Genomic DNA, 20,160 nt, shown 5'->3' with positions numbered 1-20,160 from the left:
AGACTAGAGAGACACATACAAAAGAATGAAACTGAGCCACGGTCTTATTCCACACACAAAAATCAACTCAAAAGGGATTAAAGACTTGAACATAAAACCTAAAACCATAAAACTCCTAGAAGAAAGCATAGGGGGTTAGCACCTTAACATTGGTCTTAGCAATGATTTTTTTGGATTTAACACCAAAAGTAACAGCAACAAAAAGCAAAAATAAACAAGTGGAACTACATCAAACTAAAAAGCTTCTTTAAGACAAAGGAAACTATCAGCAGAAGAACCTATAAAATGAGAGAAAATATTTGCAAATCATATATTTAATAAGGGGTCAATATATAATAATAATAGACATCATACAACTCAGAAAAAAAACAATCCAATTAAAAGTGGGCAGAGGAACTGAATAGACATTTTTTCAAAGACAACATACAAATGGCCAATGAATGTACAAACAGGTGATCAACATCATTAATCATCAGGGAAATGTAAATCAAACCCACAATGAGACAATCACCTCACATCTATTAGAATGGTTATTACCAAAATACAAAAGATTCCTGTTGGTAAGGATGTGGAGAACTCCTGTACACTGTTGGTGGGAATGTAAATTAGTAGAGTCATTATGGAAAACAGTATGGAGGTTCCTCAAAAAATTAAAAACAGAACTACCATATGATTTAGCAACTCCATTTGTGTGTATATTTCCAAAGGAATTGAAATCAGTATCTCAAAGAGATATCTGCACTCCTGCAGCATTATTCACAATAGCCAAGATATAGAATGAACCTAAGTGACTATAGACAGATGAATGAAGAAAATGTGGCATGTATATACAAGGGAATATTATTCAGCCTTAAAAAAGAAGAAAATCCTGTCATTTGCAACATGGATGAACCTGCAGAACATATGCTAAGTGAAATCGGCTAGGCACAGAAAGACAAATACTGCATGATTGCATTTATATGTGGAATCTATAAAAGTCAAACTCATAGAAGCAGAGAATGGTGGTTGCCAGGGGCTAATGGGTGGGGGAAATGGGGAGATGTTGGTCAAAGGGTCCAAAATTTCAATTATGTAGGACAAATAAGTTCTGCAGATCTCACATACAGCATGGTAACTACAGTTAATAATACTGGATTATATACCTGAAACTTGCTAAGAGGGTAGATCTTAAGTTCCCACCACACACAAAAAAAGTAACTATGTGAAGTGAAAGATGTGTTAGTTTGTGGTAATCATTTCACAATGTATACATATATCAAAATATTACATTGTACACATAAATATATCATTTTTGTCAATTATACCTCAATAAAGCCGGAAAAAAATCCAAAGGTCAACTTTCTATAGTCATTACTAGTATGTTCAGAATAATAGCTATTGTAATCAAAATAATGCTTAAGCCAAGAAAAATAATGAACCATATCTTTTCTCCTCAAAGTCTCTCATCAATTTAGTAATGGGATTAGTAGAATAAGCATATTTTAATAATATCAACATAGGCATTAGCTTTTTTTTTTTTTAAATATATCTTTATTGATTTCAGACAGAGGAAAGGAGAGGGAGAGAGAGAGATAGAAACATCAATGATGAGAGAGTCATTGATCGAGTCCACAACCGGGGCATGTGCCCTGACCAGGAATCGAACCCTGATCACCTGGATCCTAGGTCGACGCTTAACCACTGAGCCACACCTGGCCGGGCAACATAGACATTAGCTTTACAAGGCAACCCTGTTGTCAGCTCTTCAGGTATTTTCCCCTCAAAATGAATTTTTTTCTTCTGGCAGTAATAGAAAATGCTTAACATTTTGAACGTCTGGTGTGTTCATTTGTTCAGTTTTTGTTTCTTTGCTTATTTTTATCTTAGAGCAATGAAAAAGTCACGTAATTATTACATTTCTATTTTTAAATGTTTCCTTTTATCCTTAATACTTCATAATAAGGAAAGCAAATGAAAAAGACCAGAGCTCAAATAAAGTATATTATTTCTTTGTAACTCTGAATAGTACATCTTCATACTGGATCAAATCCAAAAAGTGTATCTTTTTAAGATACAGTATAACCTCAAGTCCTTTTCTGCCAAAAATTTCTCTGACTCCTTTACATATTAATATAAGACATCCTTTCAGAAAACAGGTGTCTGATAAAACAGAACTAAACAGCTCCTTTAGAGGTTCCCCATCAACAAGCATTCCTTTTCTTCACAAAGCTCTTCAATCCAGACTCTGAAACTGATATGCTTTAAAATAACAAAGAGTATTTGCTTTCCCCCAAAATTCTTTGAAACCCTCATATTGAAAGCAATAAAACTACTAAAGTATTGCTAGTGACTTATATTATACTTCTAATTCTATAAAAAAGAACATTTCTATACAATACCTTCACAGAAATATGTAAAAGTTGTTAATGGGGCTTTAATTTGAATCATCTGTATGTTAAAGGTGAAATACTCTACGAAAACAAAAGAATTCACAATTTTCAGATATTAGTAATTTTTTTAGGTACACTTGCTATCCAAGAATACTTGTAAGCCAGCAAAAGTAGTACTGATCCTATTTACTAGGTTCATAAAGGGTAAATATCACTTTATATTATTTTATATGTTCCTAACATGTTATACAAACTTCAGGTTTTTTAAAACCTGAATAACAAGTAAAGCTTCCACAATGTATAGGGTCACTGGTACCATTATCTTAGTGTAAGATGACTGATATTCTTGCCTTGCTCAATCTATTATCCTCTCAGCACTTAGGAGTTTATAGTAAATGTTGAGATACAGGGGAAAATGGGCGTGAGGATGTATGATGGCGTGTGTATACATGTGCATGTGTGCTTATAAAGAAAAACACAAAGATTAGGAGAAACACAATTCCGAGCTGTCATGAGCCTCCGGGGATATTCTAAATGGAAGTATTTCCTACCTAGGCCTAGGAGTACGTTTAAGAACATAAATGAGAGTTAACAGCCTAAGAACTGTCTAGAGAATGAAGTAGTAAAACAAGAGTATTTATTAGTAATGTTAATCCAATACTAAAGTTGTGCAAGGGTACAATGAATCTAATATCACATTTAGTTATCATTATGGCTTTTGAATTTTATATAATTAAACTGTGAATTCCTATTACTGTTCATTTAACAAAAGGATAAAATTATATATCTTCTGTTACTATCAATATGTTTTGTATTTATTAAAATAAATATCCAAGGCAGTTATGCCTTTCTTAGAGGACAGAAAACACGTAATACTGAAGTTAACTAGACACATTTTAGAATAAAAACAATTTAATATATTTTTTTAGTAGATAAAAGAACTCACAGCATGCAAAAACTTACCAGTCCCCAAGTTTTCATTACCCTGTCTCATATTTAGTATATATAATGGATCTGGCAACAATAATCATCAGTAGCTTAGGACAGTAGTATTACTACTATAAATCACAAGTAATTGAATGATTTTAGCAAGGCTCTTATTTTCACTTCTCTAGAACCTACTTCCAGGTCTACTTAAGTATGTATCTAATTTCTTTCAGCAATTAGTTCTATGTAAATCTGAATAACTAGACTAAATGATGATATTAAAAAATATATTACATTCATTAAACTACCTGATTGGCTGCAAAAACTGGAGCAGTTTCTTTAGGGGTCTTCCAAACAAACTGCCTTTGATATTCAGAATTTCTCAAGACACTTTGTGAAGGAACAACAGTCAATCCAGCTTTCTTCTGCAGAAATCTATCCAACTGTTAGGGAAAAAAATCCCACTCAAAGTCATTAAAAATTTCCATTCAAACTTTTTTTTTTTTACTGTGGTAACAAACATAACATGAAATTCACCCTTAACAAGTTTTTAAGTGTACAGTACAGCATTATTAATTATATCCACATTGTTGTACAATTAATTTTTCTCAATTGATAAACAATCTCCCTTTTAAATTGTCAAACTATTTAAAATTCTTAATACTGTCAAGAAATTATTATGCATCCCAGAAAAAGATTAATATCTCTCAGTTCCTTCCTACCAATTATTTATAATTAAATCTATTACTAAGAAACAACAGTCCCTTGCTTCATCCACACATAGCTTCTGGGATACCCCTTCCCCTGCTAAACCAGACTTACACATCACCTTCTTTGATTCCCCTCTGTCCCCTGGTTTTCACAAGCCATGGGTTCTGCTCCGACACTTCTAAATGCCTCTCCGTGGTTCCAGTCAGAGGTGGACATGAAATGGGGAAGCAGCACAGTGGAATGGAGAAAAATGTGGGAGGCAGTGAGATGTCTGCCCGGGTCCCGGCAGCCTCTGCTTATGTGCTCGCAGGGACCTTCTGTAGGCCAGCTATGACATAAGAGAGAACTGCAAGACCTTTGAGATCCAGCCAAAACTCTCCTTTCTTTTGCATTTCATCAACTGAGATTCTGTTTGTTTTTTTCTTGCTGGTATACAATAATAAATTGAAAAGAACCTAGGTAGAAGTCAGCTCACCATCCCTGCCAGAGGTAATGACCTACTCCCCTTCTCTGTCTCAACCTGATCTCTCCCTTAGGATTCAGGTGCTGATATATGATGAACAAAATCCAGAAGCAAGCTGTCCACCCAATGAAGAAACACCTTAGTATAACCAGTACAAAGTGACTGACTATTAAGAATAGAACTAATTCACAAAGTCAATAGTCTCTCGCTAACCATTCTATAGACAAGAAAATAGAAAAAATTTAAGCATAAAATGTAATATTACTGAAATGATGATAAAATCTACAAAGAATTCTATGCTTTTGTAAAGAAATACGGTGAATATACTTACCCTATTATCTATGTTTTCTGAGAGAAGCTTGGTACTACGTTCCAGTTCCACATTTTCATTAACTGGTATATGATCTGTTACTACATCCTTATTATTTTGCACAATATCTGAAGGCCCTTCAGATCTAGAGTCTGCAGAGTGACATCTGGAACTCTTGGGAACCTTGGAGGCTTCTAGTGCAAGAACTCTTTCTTGGTTAACATCTTTTTGTTCTGCCTCTTGTGATTCTGGTATGTCTGGGGCTTCGGGTTCTGGTGATACAACCACATTGTTCTCTGAGATAGCTCCATTCCACTCAAGAGATTTTGAAATCTGTGGGTCATGGTAAGGGACTCTTCTTTTTGAAATAAAACTTGGCTCTTTTGTGATTCCTACAAAATATAGTATACAAAAGTAGCAGCTACCAAGGCATAAAGTTACAGAGACAACTTTTAATAACATCTATAAGAGGAAAAATGAAATTTAAAATTCAGTTAAGAATATAAGCATAGCTTTTCAACATAAAATCTTTCATTTTGCTCTAAAGAAATATTAAAAGTTTGACCATAAAAGAAATTTTAAATTGGGGTCACAGTGTTCAAGTTATCCTCACACAAGTCACTAGAACCACAACGTGATGGGCCTGGCGAGTTAGGAAGCACATGCTGCTCCGTTTCTAATTACTTTCCTGTGCTACTTAACAGAACAATGGGCCCTGGTACTGTCAAAATTTGGAACTTTTCACAAAGCTTCTCTTATGCAGAGCAGACCAAGATGAGAAGGGATGAGATGTCACTATGCTGGATCTTGGTTCTACATTTGCCTTGATTTCCTGAGAATTAAAGAGAATGAACCCTTTTAACAAGAGCTAAGATACTGTTTCTCTATATTTCTGTCTCGCAAGCAAATGTCCAAAAAACTTAACCTTCTGCCCAGGTAAGAGGAGCTCAGTGGAATGACAGCCACTAAGATACTGCCCCAGTTTGGGGCCATTCTTTAAATAGAAAGAAGATTGTGCAGAGTGGGGAGGAAAGATAAGACCAGAAGGGAAGGGAACGAGAAGGAGGCGGACAGAAAATCCGGCAAGAGGTAAATAAACCCCATAGTTCTTTAGCTTCTATCATGGATGTTTTGACCACTGAACAAAGACAGAGTTCCCACCCTTACAAGGCTTCCCTAGACCAGCAGTCTTCAAACTGGGTGCACATATGTCTGGAGGCGCATATAGACATTCGGGGGGGCGGGAGGTAAAACAGAAATGGGCAGCTTAAGGGAATCATTTTCCAGATCCTAACTTCCATATGTTACTTCCTGACACTGATCTGCCTAAGAGATGCATCTGCCATCTGTAATTTTATTTCCCACCACCCCTTTCATAATCACACCTTTCCCACTTAACAAAAGAAAGGCACACCTCTCAACTAGTCCCAGGGAATTAAAAATATCTCACAGGTGGGGAAGAAAAACAAAGGGACAATTCAAGAAAGCATAACTCTTGGCAGCAAAGCAAAGAAGGCAGAGATTAGAAATAACAAAGAAAAACCGCCTTATTTTATCTAGCTTCACACCTTTTCCATCTACCTTAGATTTACAATTCAGGTGTAAGAGTGCCATCATGTAATATGCACTTACGCATATTAACACATTTATTTGGACTGAAAAAGTTAGACCTTTTTTTCTCACAGAAAATAATTTTAATTAGTTTTGCAAGGACTAACTTTACCAATTGTATCTAGGATGAACATTTACCATAAACAGAATGAGCTAAATTGGCAGCTCCAGTTTTAACAAAATATAGTAAAATACAGGTACAATATTTAACATACCACAAATATTCTTTGAAACTATTTGTCACAGTTATGATAAAATAAATTAAATATTAACTTAAAAATGTGAAGGAATACAAAGAGCTTCTAAGTTCTTTTAGGTATGAAATCCTGAAGTTTGAAGACCACTGCCCTAGATTTCTCTGAGCTTTGACAAAGAGAAGCACTTACAGTAGAAGAGCAAAATAAAAGGGGGAGATTGTCAAGTGGCCTGCCCTTGCAAAAATACACTATAGGGGGAAAGTACACTTGTTAACAGAACATCCAGCCAGTCCTAGGGAACACTGCTGTTGTTCCTGGCTAGCCTCCCACTTCCTTTTATGAACATCCTGTAGTTCTCCCTCTGACCTTCCCCCTTACCTAATATTCTCCATTAACATGCCTCCCAAACCATTCCTCCTTTTGTAATGTATCATTCTTCAAAGTGGCTTTGCTCCCACAGTCTCACTTCATCACCTCTCAACCTTTAAATAGATCTCATCTAAGCTAAAATGTTGCAAAGGCAACTATTTGGTTACCCAATTTCCCTCTAGGCCCTCAGTGGAGCAAAGGATTCTGAATCTAATGGAGCCTCAAGTTTGTGGAATGTCCAGTCACTGGAGAGGATTATGAGCATCACCCTGCCCAAGAAGCAGAGACATCCAGCCTTTGAAGTAAGGCTCTAGGCAAAGGATTCCGACACTTCAAAGGATCCCTAAAAAAGCCAACTCTACCCTTTATTCTCCAAACCTAATCCTGGAAACACTCTCATTTTACTAATTTCCCAAGGTTGGCATCCCACTCACAAACCTTTCCTTTTCCTGCCTTAAAACATTTGAAGAACTTATATACCACACATCAGGCACTCTCACACGTCACATGAGGCACCCAGCATTCATCTGTATACATGTGCAATGTGCTTCCTAAGTCCCACTTGGTCAAACAGGTCAAATTTGCCCAAGGTCACAGAGCTAATGTGGATTCAAACTCAGGTTTAGTCATTCATTCATTCATAAATTAGTTTTAATAAGCACTAGAATGTGTCAGGCACTACTATGTGGTAACAAGGTGGTGAAGACAGACAGAGTCCTGCTCTCAGAGATCTTATACTCTAGTGAGGGAGAATTAAGCAAGTAGGTAGAATAAAGTCAGTCTGTCTCTTTTCCCCTCTACCATGTTATGGGAAACCTTGGCCCAGGGCTCTGACTTCCCTGTTATACAGGGAGGAAGCATGTATGATGACAAGAATGTGGCCTTTGAACTCACAGGTTTTGAACAGTACAGATTTGATTTCAAATGATGGTTCTATCATTGACTAGCTGTGACCCTACGGCAACCTACTTTATCTAAGCTTCAATTCCTCAGCACCTTGGGAGGACTCCTCCCCAGGCTTGTCTACTCTCAGCTTTCGATGTGTCAGCTCAAATATCGAATCTAAAGAATATTTCCTCCAATCCATCTCTCCCCAAAGTTATCTACCATGCTCACATACAATTTCAAAAAAACAACCTGGAATCCCCTAGTTTACTTTGAGTTATTTGTTCACTGCTCTTCCCTACAGTTAAAGTGTCTTTGTCTAGTTCGAGGCTATCTCCCTGGAAGCTAGTCCTGGCCTATAGTAAATCCTCAATAAATATTTGTTAAATAAACTAATGCATAAATCAACCAGGCCAACTGATCAAGGCTTCACAATTTTTTAATCATTTTGCAAACTTACCCCAAGGCTTATTCAAGTTATAACGACCATTAGTTTCCCCCAACTTACCTAACTGATCTGATCTAAGCCCAGCCCATGGGTACCTTCGACCCACTGAGGAATTACAGGACTCTGACAAGTATGAATTTTTCCACAGAAAGTTCCTCTGGTATTCACTCAGCCCCTGTAATGCAAAGCACAATTTGAGTACAGTGCAGTTAATGAACGTTGTTTTAAAGCAGGCATCGGTAAAAATCATTTCTGAACTTCTAAAAGGGGGTTGTTGCAAGACTTAAGATAGATAATTAAACAAAGAAGAGCTCCTTAATAATAGCTAATATTTACCCAGCCCTGTGGTAAGCAGTTCACACGTGTTATATCCTTTAATCCTCACAACCACTTGAGGCAGCTGCTTGCAGGAATCTGAGGCTCAGAGCCTCTACCTTTTCCTGATTCCAAAGCCTGAGCTCTTCTCTAATAACAGTGACAATCTAAAGCCTCATCACTAGAATCATCCTAATTAAGGTCTCGGCAAGTACTCAATGTGATGTATTATGCCTAGAACCTTTGGAAATTTTGTAAAGTCAGCCGAAGAATGACAAATTCCCCTCCCAATCTGGACACAAAGCCTTAAGGTAAAAAGCTTGAGACAGTCAGGGTTTGTGGAAAGCTGCGGTCAACGGTTATGTTGAAAGGTGCTTGGCCCTGTCAGCTGCCTGGAAATGCTAAGGAACCAACTATGAATAACGTGTATTTCTGATACCGTCTCTATCCTGTCAAGGTCCCATTCCTCAAGCCTTTAAAAGACACACGCCAGATGGACCTGGAGAATATTATGCTAAGTGAAATAAGCCAGGCAGCGAAAGACAAATATCACATGATCTCGCTTATACGTGGAATCTAAAGAACTTAATAAACTGATGAGCAGAATAGATTCAATGACATGGAAGCATAGATGAGACTGATGAATGTCAGAGGGATGGAGGAGGGCGGGGGGGGGGGGTGGAGGGGGGGAGAGTAACCAAAGAATTTATATGCATATATGCACGACCCAAGGACATGGACAATGGTGGGGAGAGGGACTGGGGAGGGGGAAGGAACGGAGTGGAACGGGTCACTGGGGAGAAAAAGGGACATCTGTAATATTTTAAACAAAAATAAAATTTAAAAAAAAAAAAAAAGAGACACGCACTTTAAAGTTTTAAAGGGAAGAGGCGTTGAACGCTAAGCTGAGATGGACCACAGCTGTCCCAATCTGAAGCCCAGGACAAAGTGCTCCCCCTCCATCTCCGCTGAGCCTCCCAAACCTATCTCAGCACCATCTCCCTCTGCCACTCGGTAACTCGGAAGTGAGTGTGAGCCGAGTGAGCGCTAGGTCAGAGGAGACGAGCCTCCTCCCGCACGGTGGCGGGAGGCTCCGGGGCTGACGGGCTCCGCGGGGCCGAGGGGCGCGGCGCAGAAAGCCAGCGAGGCCCCCAAGCCTCGCACCCGCCCGCCACGGCTCCCCCCAGCAGCCTTCGGGCCCGGGGACCCCGGCCTCACCTTGAATCGCACCGGCATGTCGCCCGGCGCTGGAGCCCCCCGCACTCCGACAGTTAACGGGACAAAAAGCCCCGAGGGGGCGGGGCAAACATTCGGTTTCCTAGCAAAACCCTCGGCCAGGCGTCCCCGACTACGCGCCGGCGCAATCCGCGCTTCCCTCCTTGAGCCCCGTCGCTCCGCCTTTCCCCGCCCATGTTGTGGCCTAAACACCAATAGAAATTTGGAGAACCGCTTGCCGTCATTAAGATTCCACCAATCGGTGCCCGAAAGGGGGACGCCCGCCTCCCGCGCGAAATCCCGAGAGCTACTAGAGATGGCGGGCGGAAGGCCGGCCAATGAGGCTACAGGAACCGCGGTGGGCGGGGCGCCGCGGGAGCTTTGTCTTAAGAAGAGCTCGCCGGCTGCGGGTGTCGTGAGGTGCCCGCGCCACAGTGGGTGTTGGTGACGACGGAGTTCCCGTGTCGCGGGCCTCGCTGGGCCAGGGTTCCTGACGTAATAAGGCATGAGTGTGTGTTCTGGATTCCAAAATGTAGGACGGAACCGAATGTTTGTTTTTCGGAAGTGAAAATGTCCGCGTCTGAGTATCGGTTCCTACAACCGAAAGCCTTGTTAGACGACTTCCTGCCGTGTCGAAAGGGATAGGCCAAAATTTATTTTTACAGCTTAAAAATAAATACATACATACAATAGTCGGGGCAACAAAACATTTTTTATTAAATCTTAAAAGACAAACTGCTGACTTCCGGTTTGTCTCCCACGATCCCACCCTCAAAAAAATGTCCACGGTACCTCTTAGGTTAGAAAACCTTAATTAACGAGGCTTGTGAGTCTCCACGGTCTGCCCTCTCACCCTTGTTTAAAAATTCCATTTCACTGTAATAGACTTGCTGTTCATCGCTATTTCTTGTGACTTCCCTTTGACAGAACACCGCTGACCCTGAGAAGGGGAACGGAAGACATCGTCTAGACAGGTCTGTAATAGACCTGAGAATTAACATAGAGTTTCTCAAGAACAGCGCAATGTGTCGTGTGGTAAGTTTCCAGATGGCGGGTGTAAGTGGGAGAGCATGGGATGGAGGAGGGCGCCGTCCCGAGGGCCGAGCGGACTGGGGAGCGCCTGGAGAGGAACTTGGGACCGCGCCTTGGAGACCAAAGGACGAGGAAGGCAAAGGCGGACGCTGAGCGGAGCGGCCCGGCTCCTTCCTGGAGCAAGGGACGCAGCGCCTTTGTCCTGTTGGCACCTGCTGCCTGAAGAAAAGTATATCCCCTCTTTTAAACTCTCAGGTCTTACTACCAATCCTTGGTGCTCTTTTTAAAGCATGTTCTGCCGAGGCTTTGTCTTCCTGCGTCCTGACCGATGCCTCTGTTCTTCTTCGCCATCACTGGGATACTTAAAAATTCATTTGAAGGATCCACCCGATATCTGAAACAAAGAGAATGTTAAATTAGCCCCCAGGTGCCACGCTCCCAGGAGGCCCTCGAAAAATGTTAATGGGCGATGAGGGCATCTCAGCCGTGTAAACTAAGAGTGGCACAGACAAGACACGGTGGAACATGAGACAAAAAGTCCCCTGCAGGAAGGCAGCCCGGATCTTACAGGGAAGGAAAGACGCAGCTCTGGTTGAACACAGCTTTGTGACCACATGATGCAATGGTGAAATCGGGAAAAGCGAGCATGCGGATCGTAGCCTGTCTGCTGAACAGGGAAACCCGAACAGCAGATGATAAAAATAACTGAGTCACAACCTGAATTTGCTAATACGTGTTATAGGAAGAAGAATGTTTTACTTTATTTTTCAATGAAAGCCAACCCCAATTTTTTGAGGCAAATATGTAGAAATGGGGAAAAAAGGACAACCTTAGCAAATGAGAGTTTGTGGCCTGCTTTACCAGCTTCTACACTCTTCGATACTGCAGGAAACAGACCCCGTACCCTACAGAGTTCCACCCAGTGTTTTGGGGAGTCCCTAGGAAGTGTGCCACATGTGCCTACAGCTACCATATGAACTAGGCCCAGCAGCACTGCCAATAGCTGTGCTGTTCCAGTAGCCACGCATCTGTAGATGTCACTCTTGCTGCTGGCCGCCACAGGCCACAGCCGCATTGGCTGGGTGCTGAGTCTCCCTGGGCACAGCATGAAGCCTTCTCAGACAGCTCAACCCTGTTCAAGATCTGTGGCAAGCCTCCCTCCCTTTTTTGTGTTACCCTCTATTAAGTGAGTATCAAAGTATTGAAAAGAACTTTTCCATTTGTATCTTATCCTCCCTACTCTCCAAAGGGAAGTCCACGGCGTCTAGTTCAGAAAGTAATTCCTCAAATGATCAATCTCATTCTGTACTTAGATGAGCTTCTCTCTTCCGCTAGTTAAGGCCCTCTTACTGGGACAAGGGTGCCATACCTGGCTCCCTCCTCCCTTTGTTAATTTCTCTTTCTCACACAAATTTGTTGCTTTCAAAAGACTAAATTGGTATAACCACTATAAAGGGTAATTGGGCAATTCTTTTAACCCAGCAATTCCACTTTGTAACTTATTTTAGTAATATACTTGCCTATATGTGAAAAATCTTTATTTGAGGTTTTTTGCTGCATTGTCTACAGTAACAAAGGTTAGAAACAACATAAATATCCATCTGCAGGGGACTAGTTAAATACATTATGGTTTCTTTAAGATCCAGAGCAAGAACAGCCTGTGCAACTGGCCCACATGCCAGTGCAGGCTGCTCTGCTCTTTCAGGTTTTCTGACCCAGCAGATTCACAGGGGGGACCCTTGTTGGGTTGGACCCCTTCAGGTTTTAAGTACCATATTCATCAGGGTCCATCCAGGAAAACCAAAACTGCCAGAAACATTTCAACAAATAAAACTTAATATAAGCTATTGGTTAATTAGTTACTGGGAAACTTTGAAAAGCTAAAAGGAGAAAGGGAAGATAGTAATTCCAGGAAGCAGCTCACTCCCCTGAGGCTGGAAGAACAGAGGGAAACTGCTGAGGTTACTCGAACACAGACGTTTGCTGGAGAGGCCTCATGGTCGTGAGCAGCTCTGAGAAGGGGTCACTGCCTGGCTGGTGCTGGTACCTGTGAGGGCACAGAATGAGGCTTCCTTTGGGAATGTCCAAAAAATAAGAAGGCACAAAAGAAGAAAAAAGCTGGAGACTGCAATGAACTGCCCACCATGGAGTAAAAGGTTATTGTTAAGGTGTTGCTGAGAGAAAAAAGAGCATTCCAGTCACTAGCGTCCCCTCTTAGCAGACTTAACAGAAAAGAATCTAAAAAAAACAAGGTATAGAAGAGTGTGATACTATACCATCAGTTGGGGTAAAAGAAAGATGAAGAAAAGAAAGAAAAAATAAAATTATTATAATGATATCATTCACAGACACTTTCCCCCTCACTCATGAGTCTAACTCCATTAGCAGCAGCTATGAAAATGAAAAACATTCGACTTTTAAATATATGGAAACTTTAAGGTATTGGTAACTGTCATTAGGACTCTCTGCTTTACATAACTCCTTCCATCGAACCTTTCTAAGTTCACTTTGATTTGCATATATGACAGTAAGGCTGTTGCCTCTTTGAGACAAAAACATATCAACATCCTTTAAAGCAACTTTTATTTGCACTTGAAATATAAATATACCACTCATTTGTGCAGTCAGTCACATCACAAATCTAGAAATCTCCCGTGGTTTTCTTGGTAGCAATTGAAACATTGGATAATTTGTATTTGCCTCTAACTATAAATATTTAATTTTATTTAGCAAACAAAAATGTATTATATATAAGCAAAAACACTGTCAGACAACAAGAGTTGAAAGGAAATATACAAAGATGAATTAAGACACAGACCCTGCCCTCAAATCCGATTACAATCAATTTGGGGGGATAGACACAAAGGCCACAGGAAATGAACAGAAAGAAGGAAGCAAGGAAGGGGCTAAATGTAAGCACCCTTCTATTTTGAAGATGCTTTTAAACCTAGTGCCAGAAAGTTTGATCTAAGACTGAGGACTAAAGAGCAGACAGGATAAGGGAGCTGCTTTTAAATTCCATCCTGGGAAACACCTGATCTAGAGGACCTTTCACTTTCTCTTTTGTTCTGCCCTAGGCAGCTGAATCCAGGCCAGACGATCCTGGGGAAGATTTAACTAACATTTTCTCAATATTGGTTCCCCAAAAGGTAAATTACTTGCTCTCTGTTGTCTCTCTCTTATTTCCTTGTTGTTTCAGAAATCAAAGTAAAGCGGTTTTAGAAACTACAGCTTTCTCCACATTTCAGCCTGTATTTTCATATATATAATTTTCCCTGAAATACCTTACAAAGTAAATTGCAATTGCAATTTCCAGGCTTAGTAAAGCTCTCTAGCTCTTCCTCTTGATTCACACTTAAATGGACTTTCCTTGGTAAATCCTGAGCTCAGCCTTTGCCAAAAAGCAATCAGTCAGAGAACCATTTTCTTTGGCATTTTTCCATAAGTATTAACTTCTTTCTCCTCATATGAATGAATTTGTGATTGCACAACTGACAAAAAAAATTGATAAAATTAAATCAGTGGATTCTGTCTCAGAAGCAAAATTGCTGATACTGTACATTAATGTCAGTAAGAATAAATAGGGTCTGTGATTAAGACTTACCAGTGAGCCAAGTGCAATTTGCCCTTCAGACCTATAGCCATGGGTTGATTGCCTTTGTTGACAAAGAAGTGTCTGGGTTTTGAATCCATGGGGCACCTTCTGGAGAGGCTCCAGGTTCTCTTGACTGCATTTTGTGTGTGTGTGTGTGTGTGTGTGTGTGAGAGAGAGAGAGAGAGAGAGAGAGAGAGAGAGCGAGCGAGCCTGGGGGACTCCTAGCCATACAAGGCTATAGCTGAGTAATGTAATTCTCAGTAAGGCATAAACCACTGCAGGCCACCATAATATGTTGTGCATCTGCTGAACAAGATACAGGGAACAAAATCTGGGAGCATAACATTTCTTTCGTTTTAACACCTTCACTGATGATGATTCTGTTATCTTAGAATTACCTTCCCTTTTCTTCACTTATTATTCATTGTCTTAAATTACCACCCCCTTCAAAAGCACCTACAGGGACACAGATTTTTCTAGAATTGACAACTCTGCAGATTTGGAAGCTTTCATTCCCTGACCACTTAAAAGCAGATGTCATGGTCAGATCAGAGGACTCTTCCTACTTACCTTCCTAAGAATCTTGGCCCTCGAGTCTCCTTCAGCCGTCTGAATGATGTAAGCTACTTGTATCAATCATCTACTGCCACAATAATGCTGTATAACAAACATTGCCAAATACAGCAGCTTAAAACAATAACCATTTATTATTGCTCATTAATCTGTGGGTCAGCTGGCCAGTTCTATTCGTCTAGGTTGAGCGGGGCTGATCTCACTGAGCTTGCTCATTTATTTGTGGTCAGCTGATGGGTTAGCTAGAGACTGGCTGGTCTCAGACATCTCATCTGTGCTCCATGTGTGCCTTCATCTTCCAGCAGGCTAGCCTGGATTGTTTTCGTGGAGTTCCAAGTGGAAGAGCAAAGTGTGCAAGGGCCCTTGAGGATTAGACTTAGAAATGGCCCATCACTTCTAGCACATTCCATTGGCTAAAACAAGTCAAAAGGCTAGCCAAGATTCAAGGGGTAGGGAAATAGATTCAGCTCCTGAATGGGAGGAGTTACAAAGTCACATTGTCAAGGAGGGATAAGATATTGGGCTATTATTGCAATAAATCTGCCTCAGCGCTGAGTACCCGAAAATAATCTTTCTGTTTTAAATAGCTGCCATTTAACTCTGACCAGTACAGTAGTGGGTTAGATACTTTCATTTCTCTCTACTCCCTCTTAAAACTCTATAAAATGATAATCAATGAGTAAAACTGGTGAGGTCAAAGAGAATGGCAGAGGAAACAATTGCAAAATTGGGATATTTACAAATATTGGTGATATGAAGAGCAGTCTGTTTCAGGCTGGGTTCTCTGGGAAGCAGACTCCACCGTGAAGTTAAATGTGCTGAATGTTTATTAGTGAGGGCTTTGGGGATCAACACCTGTGAAAGGGATTGCAAGGGAGCAGGACTGTGTAGAAGTCAAGCTGCAAGGTATGCCTGGCAACAGCCTCGGCTGACCCCATGGGAGTCCAGGACTAAAGTGACCTGTCAGAGTTGTCCTGCATGGGGCTGTAATGGACTTCCCCGGGAAGGGCATGGCCTTGGGGAAGGTGGCTCTTCTGTAGTACAAGTGCAGTAATCCCTAAAGGGCTGACGACAGATAACATTCCCAACTATCCTTCCTTATGAACCGTACATCATCATAAGCTACTAAGCAGTCAGTGTTCTTAATAAGCAGCACATATTTGAAGCCGTAGACAAAAATATCTCTGTTCCCACTGGGAGCTAGTCTCCATGCAGCTCTTAGAATCTTAGTCCCCAAACTTTCAGGAGTGAAGGAGGGTACCTGTCAGCACTGGTGCCCTTAGTTCTGGCTCAGAACTCCAGGCACAGAACACTAGACCTGAATCTTGCCATCCCCTTTCCCTTCCATAGTCTGTCTCTACCTTTCCTTGTGCCACAGCTTTCACCTGTGGCACACCATCCACAACCTTGTCCTTCCAGAAATGCTGGTGGTGTTGGTGCCATTTAAACAATTAGAAAAGCCAGATGCTGGGGCCAGCAGGACATTTTTTTTATGAATTCCACAGGCAAAGGAAGGATGGGAATGAAGCTGAGAAGAACACAAGAACCCCAGCCCTAGAAGGGAACGGAAAAGGAATTGGACCTGAGGAGCTGAGCCCAGGACTTGTCCTTTTACCTATAGGTATATAAAACACAATATTAAGGAAAATTGTCAATATCAGAGAACTGAGAAAAAAATATTGGCTCCTTAAGATTAATTCCAATTATAGTCATTTATAAACTGGCTACTACCCCCTTTACATCTCATTACCATGCAGCACAGTAAGAAGTGTACATGTCATAAAGTGTACTTTGTAAATTGATTGGAAATCTAAACCCTGCACTACATGGACAGCTGTTAGACTTCATTGTTTCTTCCTTATGATCCAAGGCCTCCCCCATAACACTAGAGGGCACACGAGCCAGAGGGCAACTTCATTCTCTATTGATGAGAGAAAACTGTGAAACAAATCAATATTTCAAATAAATGTTCTCTTTACAGTCTAAGCTACTTTCCTATTTGAATTGTGATGGTCTCTTGATCATGGGTTCTTATTATTAAGAAAGCAAGTGTCCATTTCCATTTATGCTTTATCTTGGCCAAACATAGTAAAATACGTGCAAATACTTCATGAATTGAAAAGTGTTATAGAAATGTGAGCAGTTTTTGGTATTAGTGTTAAGAGTAGTCTGCTTGTGTGCCACTCATCTTTGTGTTCTTAAATAGTGGAACTCACATAGTTTAACATTATTCATCTCTCAGTCTCAAATTTATTATGAACAATACATATTGAGGGCTTGCTACATGTCTTAAGACTGTATATGCTGTGTCAGAATGCTTCCATCGGAAAACCACCACTGTATGTGGAATAAAGGGCTTCATGTATAGAAATGACAGCCTACACGGATGAGAGAGGAACTGGGGGAGTAAAGGTCTAGAAGGTGGCAGCCAGACAAGTGAGAAAAGAGTCACTGGTGTCTTCAGTGTGAACCCCTGGAGTGTGGGTGGAGAAACTCAGCTCCTAGGTTGGGGGACTGAGGGGTTTGTCCAAGAATTCTTCCATAGCTACAGTGAGAGCTCATGGAGCGGGCTGTGAGCCCATGTGTGGTGAAGCCCTAATGAATCTTAGCAACCATTATCTCAAAAGCAATGGTCTCTCTTCATTTCTGCCTTCCAAGTCTTACACAAGTCACAAACTCAGTCTCATTCACAAACTCCAACCCAGAACCACATAGGAAAGGGGATTCTGAGAAAGGTAGTTCCCAGCCTTAGAAAGTAGTGATGTTGATGGTGCCAGATTACCAACAGGCAATGCAACACACAGACAACTCAGTATCTAGGAGGTAAGTGCTACCATTAACATTTTTTGGCAGTTAAAATTCTGAGACGTTCAATAACTTGACTGAGGTCAACACACTAAAAGGGTGGCAGAGCTAAAACTCAAGCCTAGGTCTGTCTGTTGCCCATAATCATGCTTAACAAGTATTCTCTAGTGGCCCTTAAAATCTTTATAAATACTGACTATCTGTCATAACACTTCTTTTAATATTATTTCCTGTCTCTGTGAGTGCCAGAGGCGTATGTTTTGACTATTCTAGAACATTGTGGGTAAGAGATACAGATCTCAAAATTAAAATGATGTGTCAGAGATACATGTCTCCTTCAGTTGGGGCCAAGCTGGGGCATTTCTGCTGCCCGTGGTATCAGGTCAACTGTTAGGCAGCTTACAGAGCTACATTATTAGAAAGTCTCTTTTCTTCCTCTGGTTGGGGAAAAATTAATATCTATGCTCCTCAGTTCCCCAATCTTTCCACATACTGTGCCCTACATAGTGCTACCTTGAACCTTCCTTTTGGAGAAAGGGAAGGGTATGCTTTCCATTACCTCAAGCTAAATAAGAAGAGCTTCAAGGGAACATATTTGGAGAGCTTGACATATGTTTCCTGGACTTTGTGAAACAGAAAGACTCTCTATTTCCTGCCTGTGGGAACACAATGGTGAAGGATTATAGCTGGAGTTGCTGGGTTAATGGCAGAATGAAGAGTCGGGTGCATTAGGAACAAACTACACTCAGCCCACAGTAGGACAAGAATGTCTGAGTTTCCTTGTGGGCTAAATTAAACCGATGGGAGGGAGCCAATATGGGGTCATGTTCACTCCTACCTAAGAGCATTGCCTAGAGGGTAAATGTGACACTCTGGTGGATTGCCTGAGTCCAGGTGCCAAGGGTGGGATCACAGTGGCTATAGGGGGTGCAGCCCACCCACACCAAGGGAGCTGCAGTCAGAGGTCCTCAGTGGGCACACCTCCAAAGCATCCCTCAAGGGAAAGAGCCAGCAACTGTACCTGCCACTTCAGAGGAAATCATCAGATTACAGACTGCGCAAGCCACAAAAGGTCTTTTTCATTAATCCTCTCTCCTTCTGAGCCTGGCCCTGGAAAGGTCAGCAAAGGCACCTAGAAAACAGGAAGAAATTGAAGGACAGGGTAAAACAAGGAAGTAGAGAAGTCAATTATGCATCTCTCCCCAGTCAGGCACAATTTGGGGAGTGGGGAGGGATAGCAGAAGGAAAGGAAAAAGGAACTCGATCAGAGTTTTATTCTACATGGGAACTATAAAAATCACCAATAGGAGGCTATTCTTGTGACTAAATGTGACCAAAGGATTTTTTTTTTTTCCTATCTAAGAGTGACTGAAAAGTTTGGAAGTTAGCTGAGATTACATCCAGGAATAGGATTTAACAGGGAGAAATGGGAAAGAGCAAAGTCAATTTCTGCATTTTCCTTTTCAGTCCAGCTTGTAAATAAAATGATTATACCAGTCCAATAGGAATAATGGGAGAACATAAAATAACTCTTAGCAACTAAAAACGTAGGAGAATCTTAAACTGCCATTTAAGAGTTAGAAAATAAAGTTGAAGGTACCTCCTAGAAGTTATATCAAAAAGAAAAACCCATGCCCGACTGGGCATGGCTCAGTGGTTGAGTGTCGACCTAGGATCCAGGTGATAGGCGTTCAATTCCAGGTAAGGGCACATGCCCGGGTTGCGGGCTTGATCCCCAGTTGGGGGCATGCAGGAGGCAGCTGGTCAATGACTCTATCATCATTGATGTTTCTGTTTCTCTCTCTCCCTCTCCTTGTTTCTCTCTGAAATCAATAAAGATATATTTAAAAAAGGAAAAAAAAGAAAAACCCATAAAAATAAATAAAAGACAATGAAAACCAAGTCATTAGGAGGTTCAAATTCTGACATTATAATAGGAATTTGAGAAAGAGAAAACAGGAAGAAAAATGTAGAGAAAGAAATTGCCAAAAAAAGAGAAAAAAATGTAAGAAATCATCCCAGAATTGAAAAAATATGAGTTTCCAAATTAAAAGTTACCAAGTAACTCACCAAGCAGTTACCTTAATTCATTTAGCAAATATCTGAAAGCGCCCTATTCTAGAACTACAGCAAAGACTAAAACAGGCAAAATCCCTGCCAAGGAGCTTGCATCCTACTGGGAGGAGACAAGTAACAAACAAAGAAATAAAGGTGTGATGTGTCAGATGGTAACAGGTGTTGTTAAGGAAAATAAACCAGTATAAAGGAATGTGGGATAACGGGATAGTGGAGAAGGTCATGTGGTCAAGGAAAGTCTCTCTGAGAAGGTGACAGT

The 20,160-nt window shown here is 40.9% G+C and overlaps 1 protein-coding gene across 2 annotated transcripts in view; it reads right to left on the bottom strand.

Annotated features, from left to right (window-relative positions):
- The window catches only part of MDM1 (Mdm1 nuclear protein), a 33,894-nt gene extending 23,889 nt beyond the window's left edge, over positions 1-10,005 (bottom strand). For both annotated transcript variants that reach the window (XM_081128825.1, XM_081128826.1), the window contains exons 1-4: positions 9,824-10,005; positions 8,351-8,465; positions 4,802-5,172; positions 3,605-3,739 (exon numbers count right to left, since the gene is read on the bottom strand). In XM_081128825.1, the coding sequence (XP_080984951.1) occupies positions 3,605-3,739; positions 4,802-5,172; positions 8,351-8,465; positions 9,824-9,841 (639 nt within the window). In that variant the 5' untranslated portion in view covers positions 9,842-10,005. The remainder of the gene's footprint in view (positions 1-3,604; positions 3,740-4,801; positions 5,173-8,350; positions 8,466-9,823) is intronic.
- Positions 10,006-20,160: the final 10,155 nt, after the last annotated feature.

The sequence above is a fragment of the Miniopterus schreibersii genome, assembly GCF_964146895.1.
Source record: "Miniopterus schreibersii genome assembly, chromosome: 2".
Classification (NCBI taxonomy): Eukaryota; Metazoa; Chordata; class Mammalia; order Chiroptera; family Miniopteridae; genus Miniopterus; species Miniopterus schreibersii.
The sequence above is the reverse complement of the archived record's forward strand: the minus strand, read 5'-3'. Positions and strand labels throughout refer to the sequence as shown.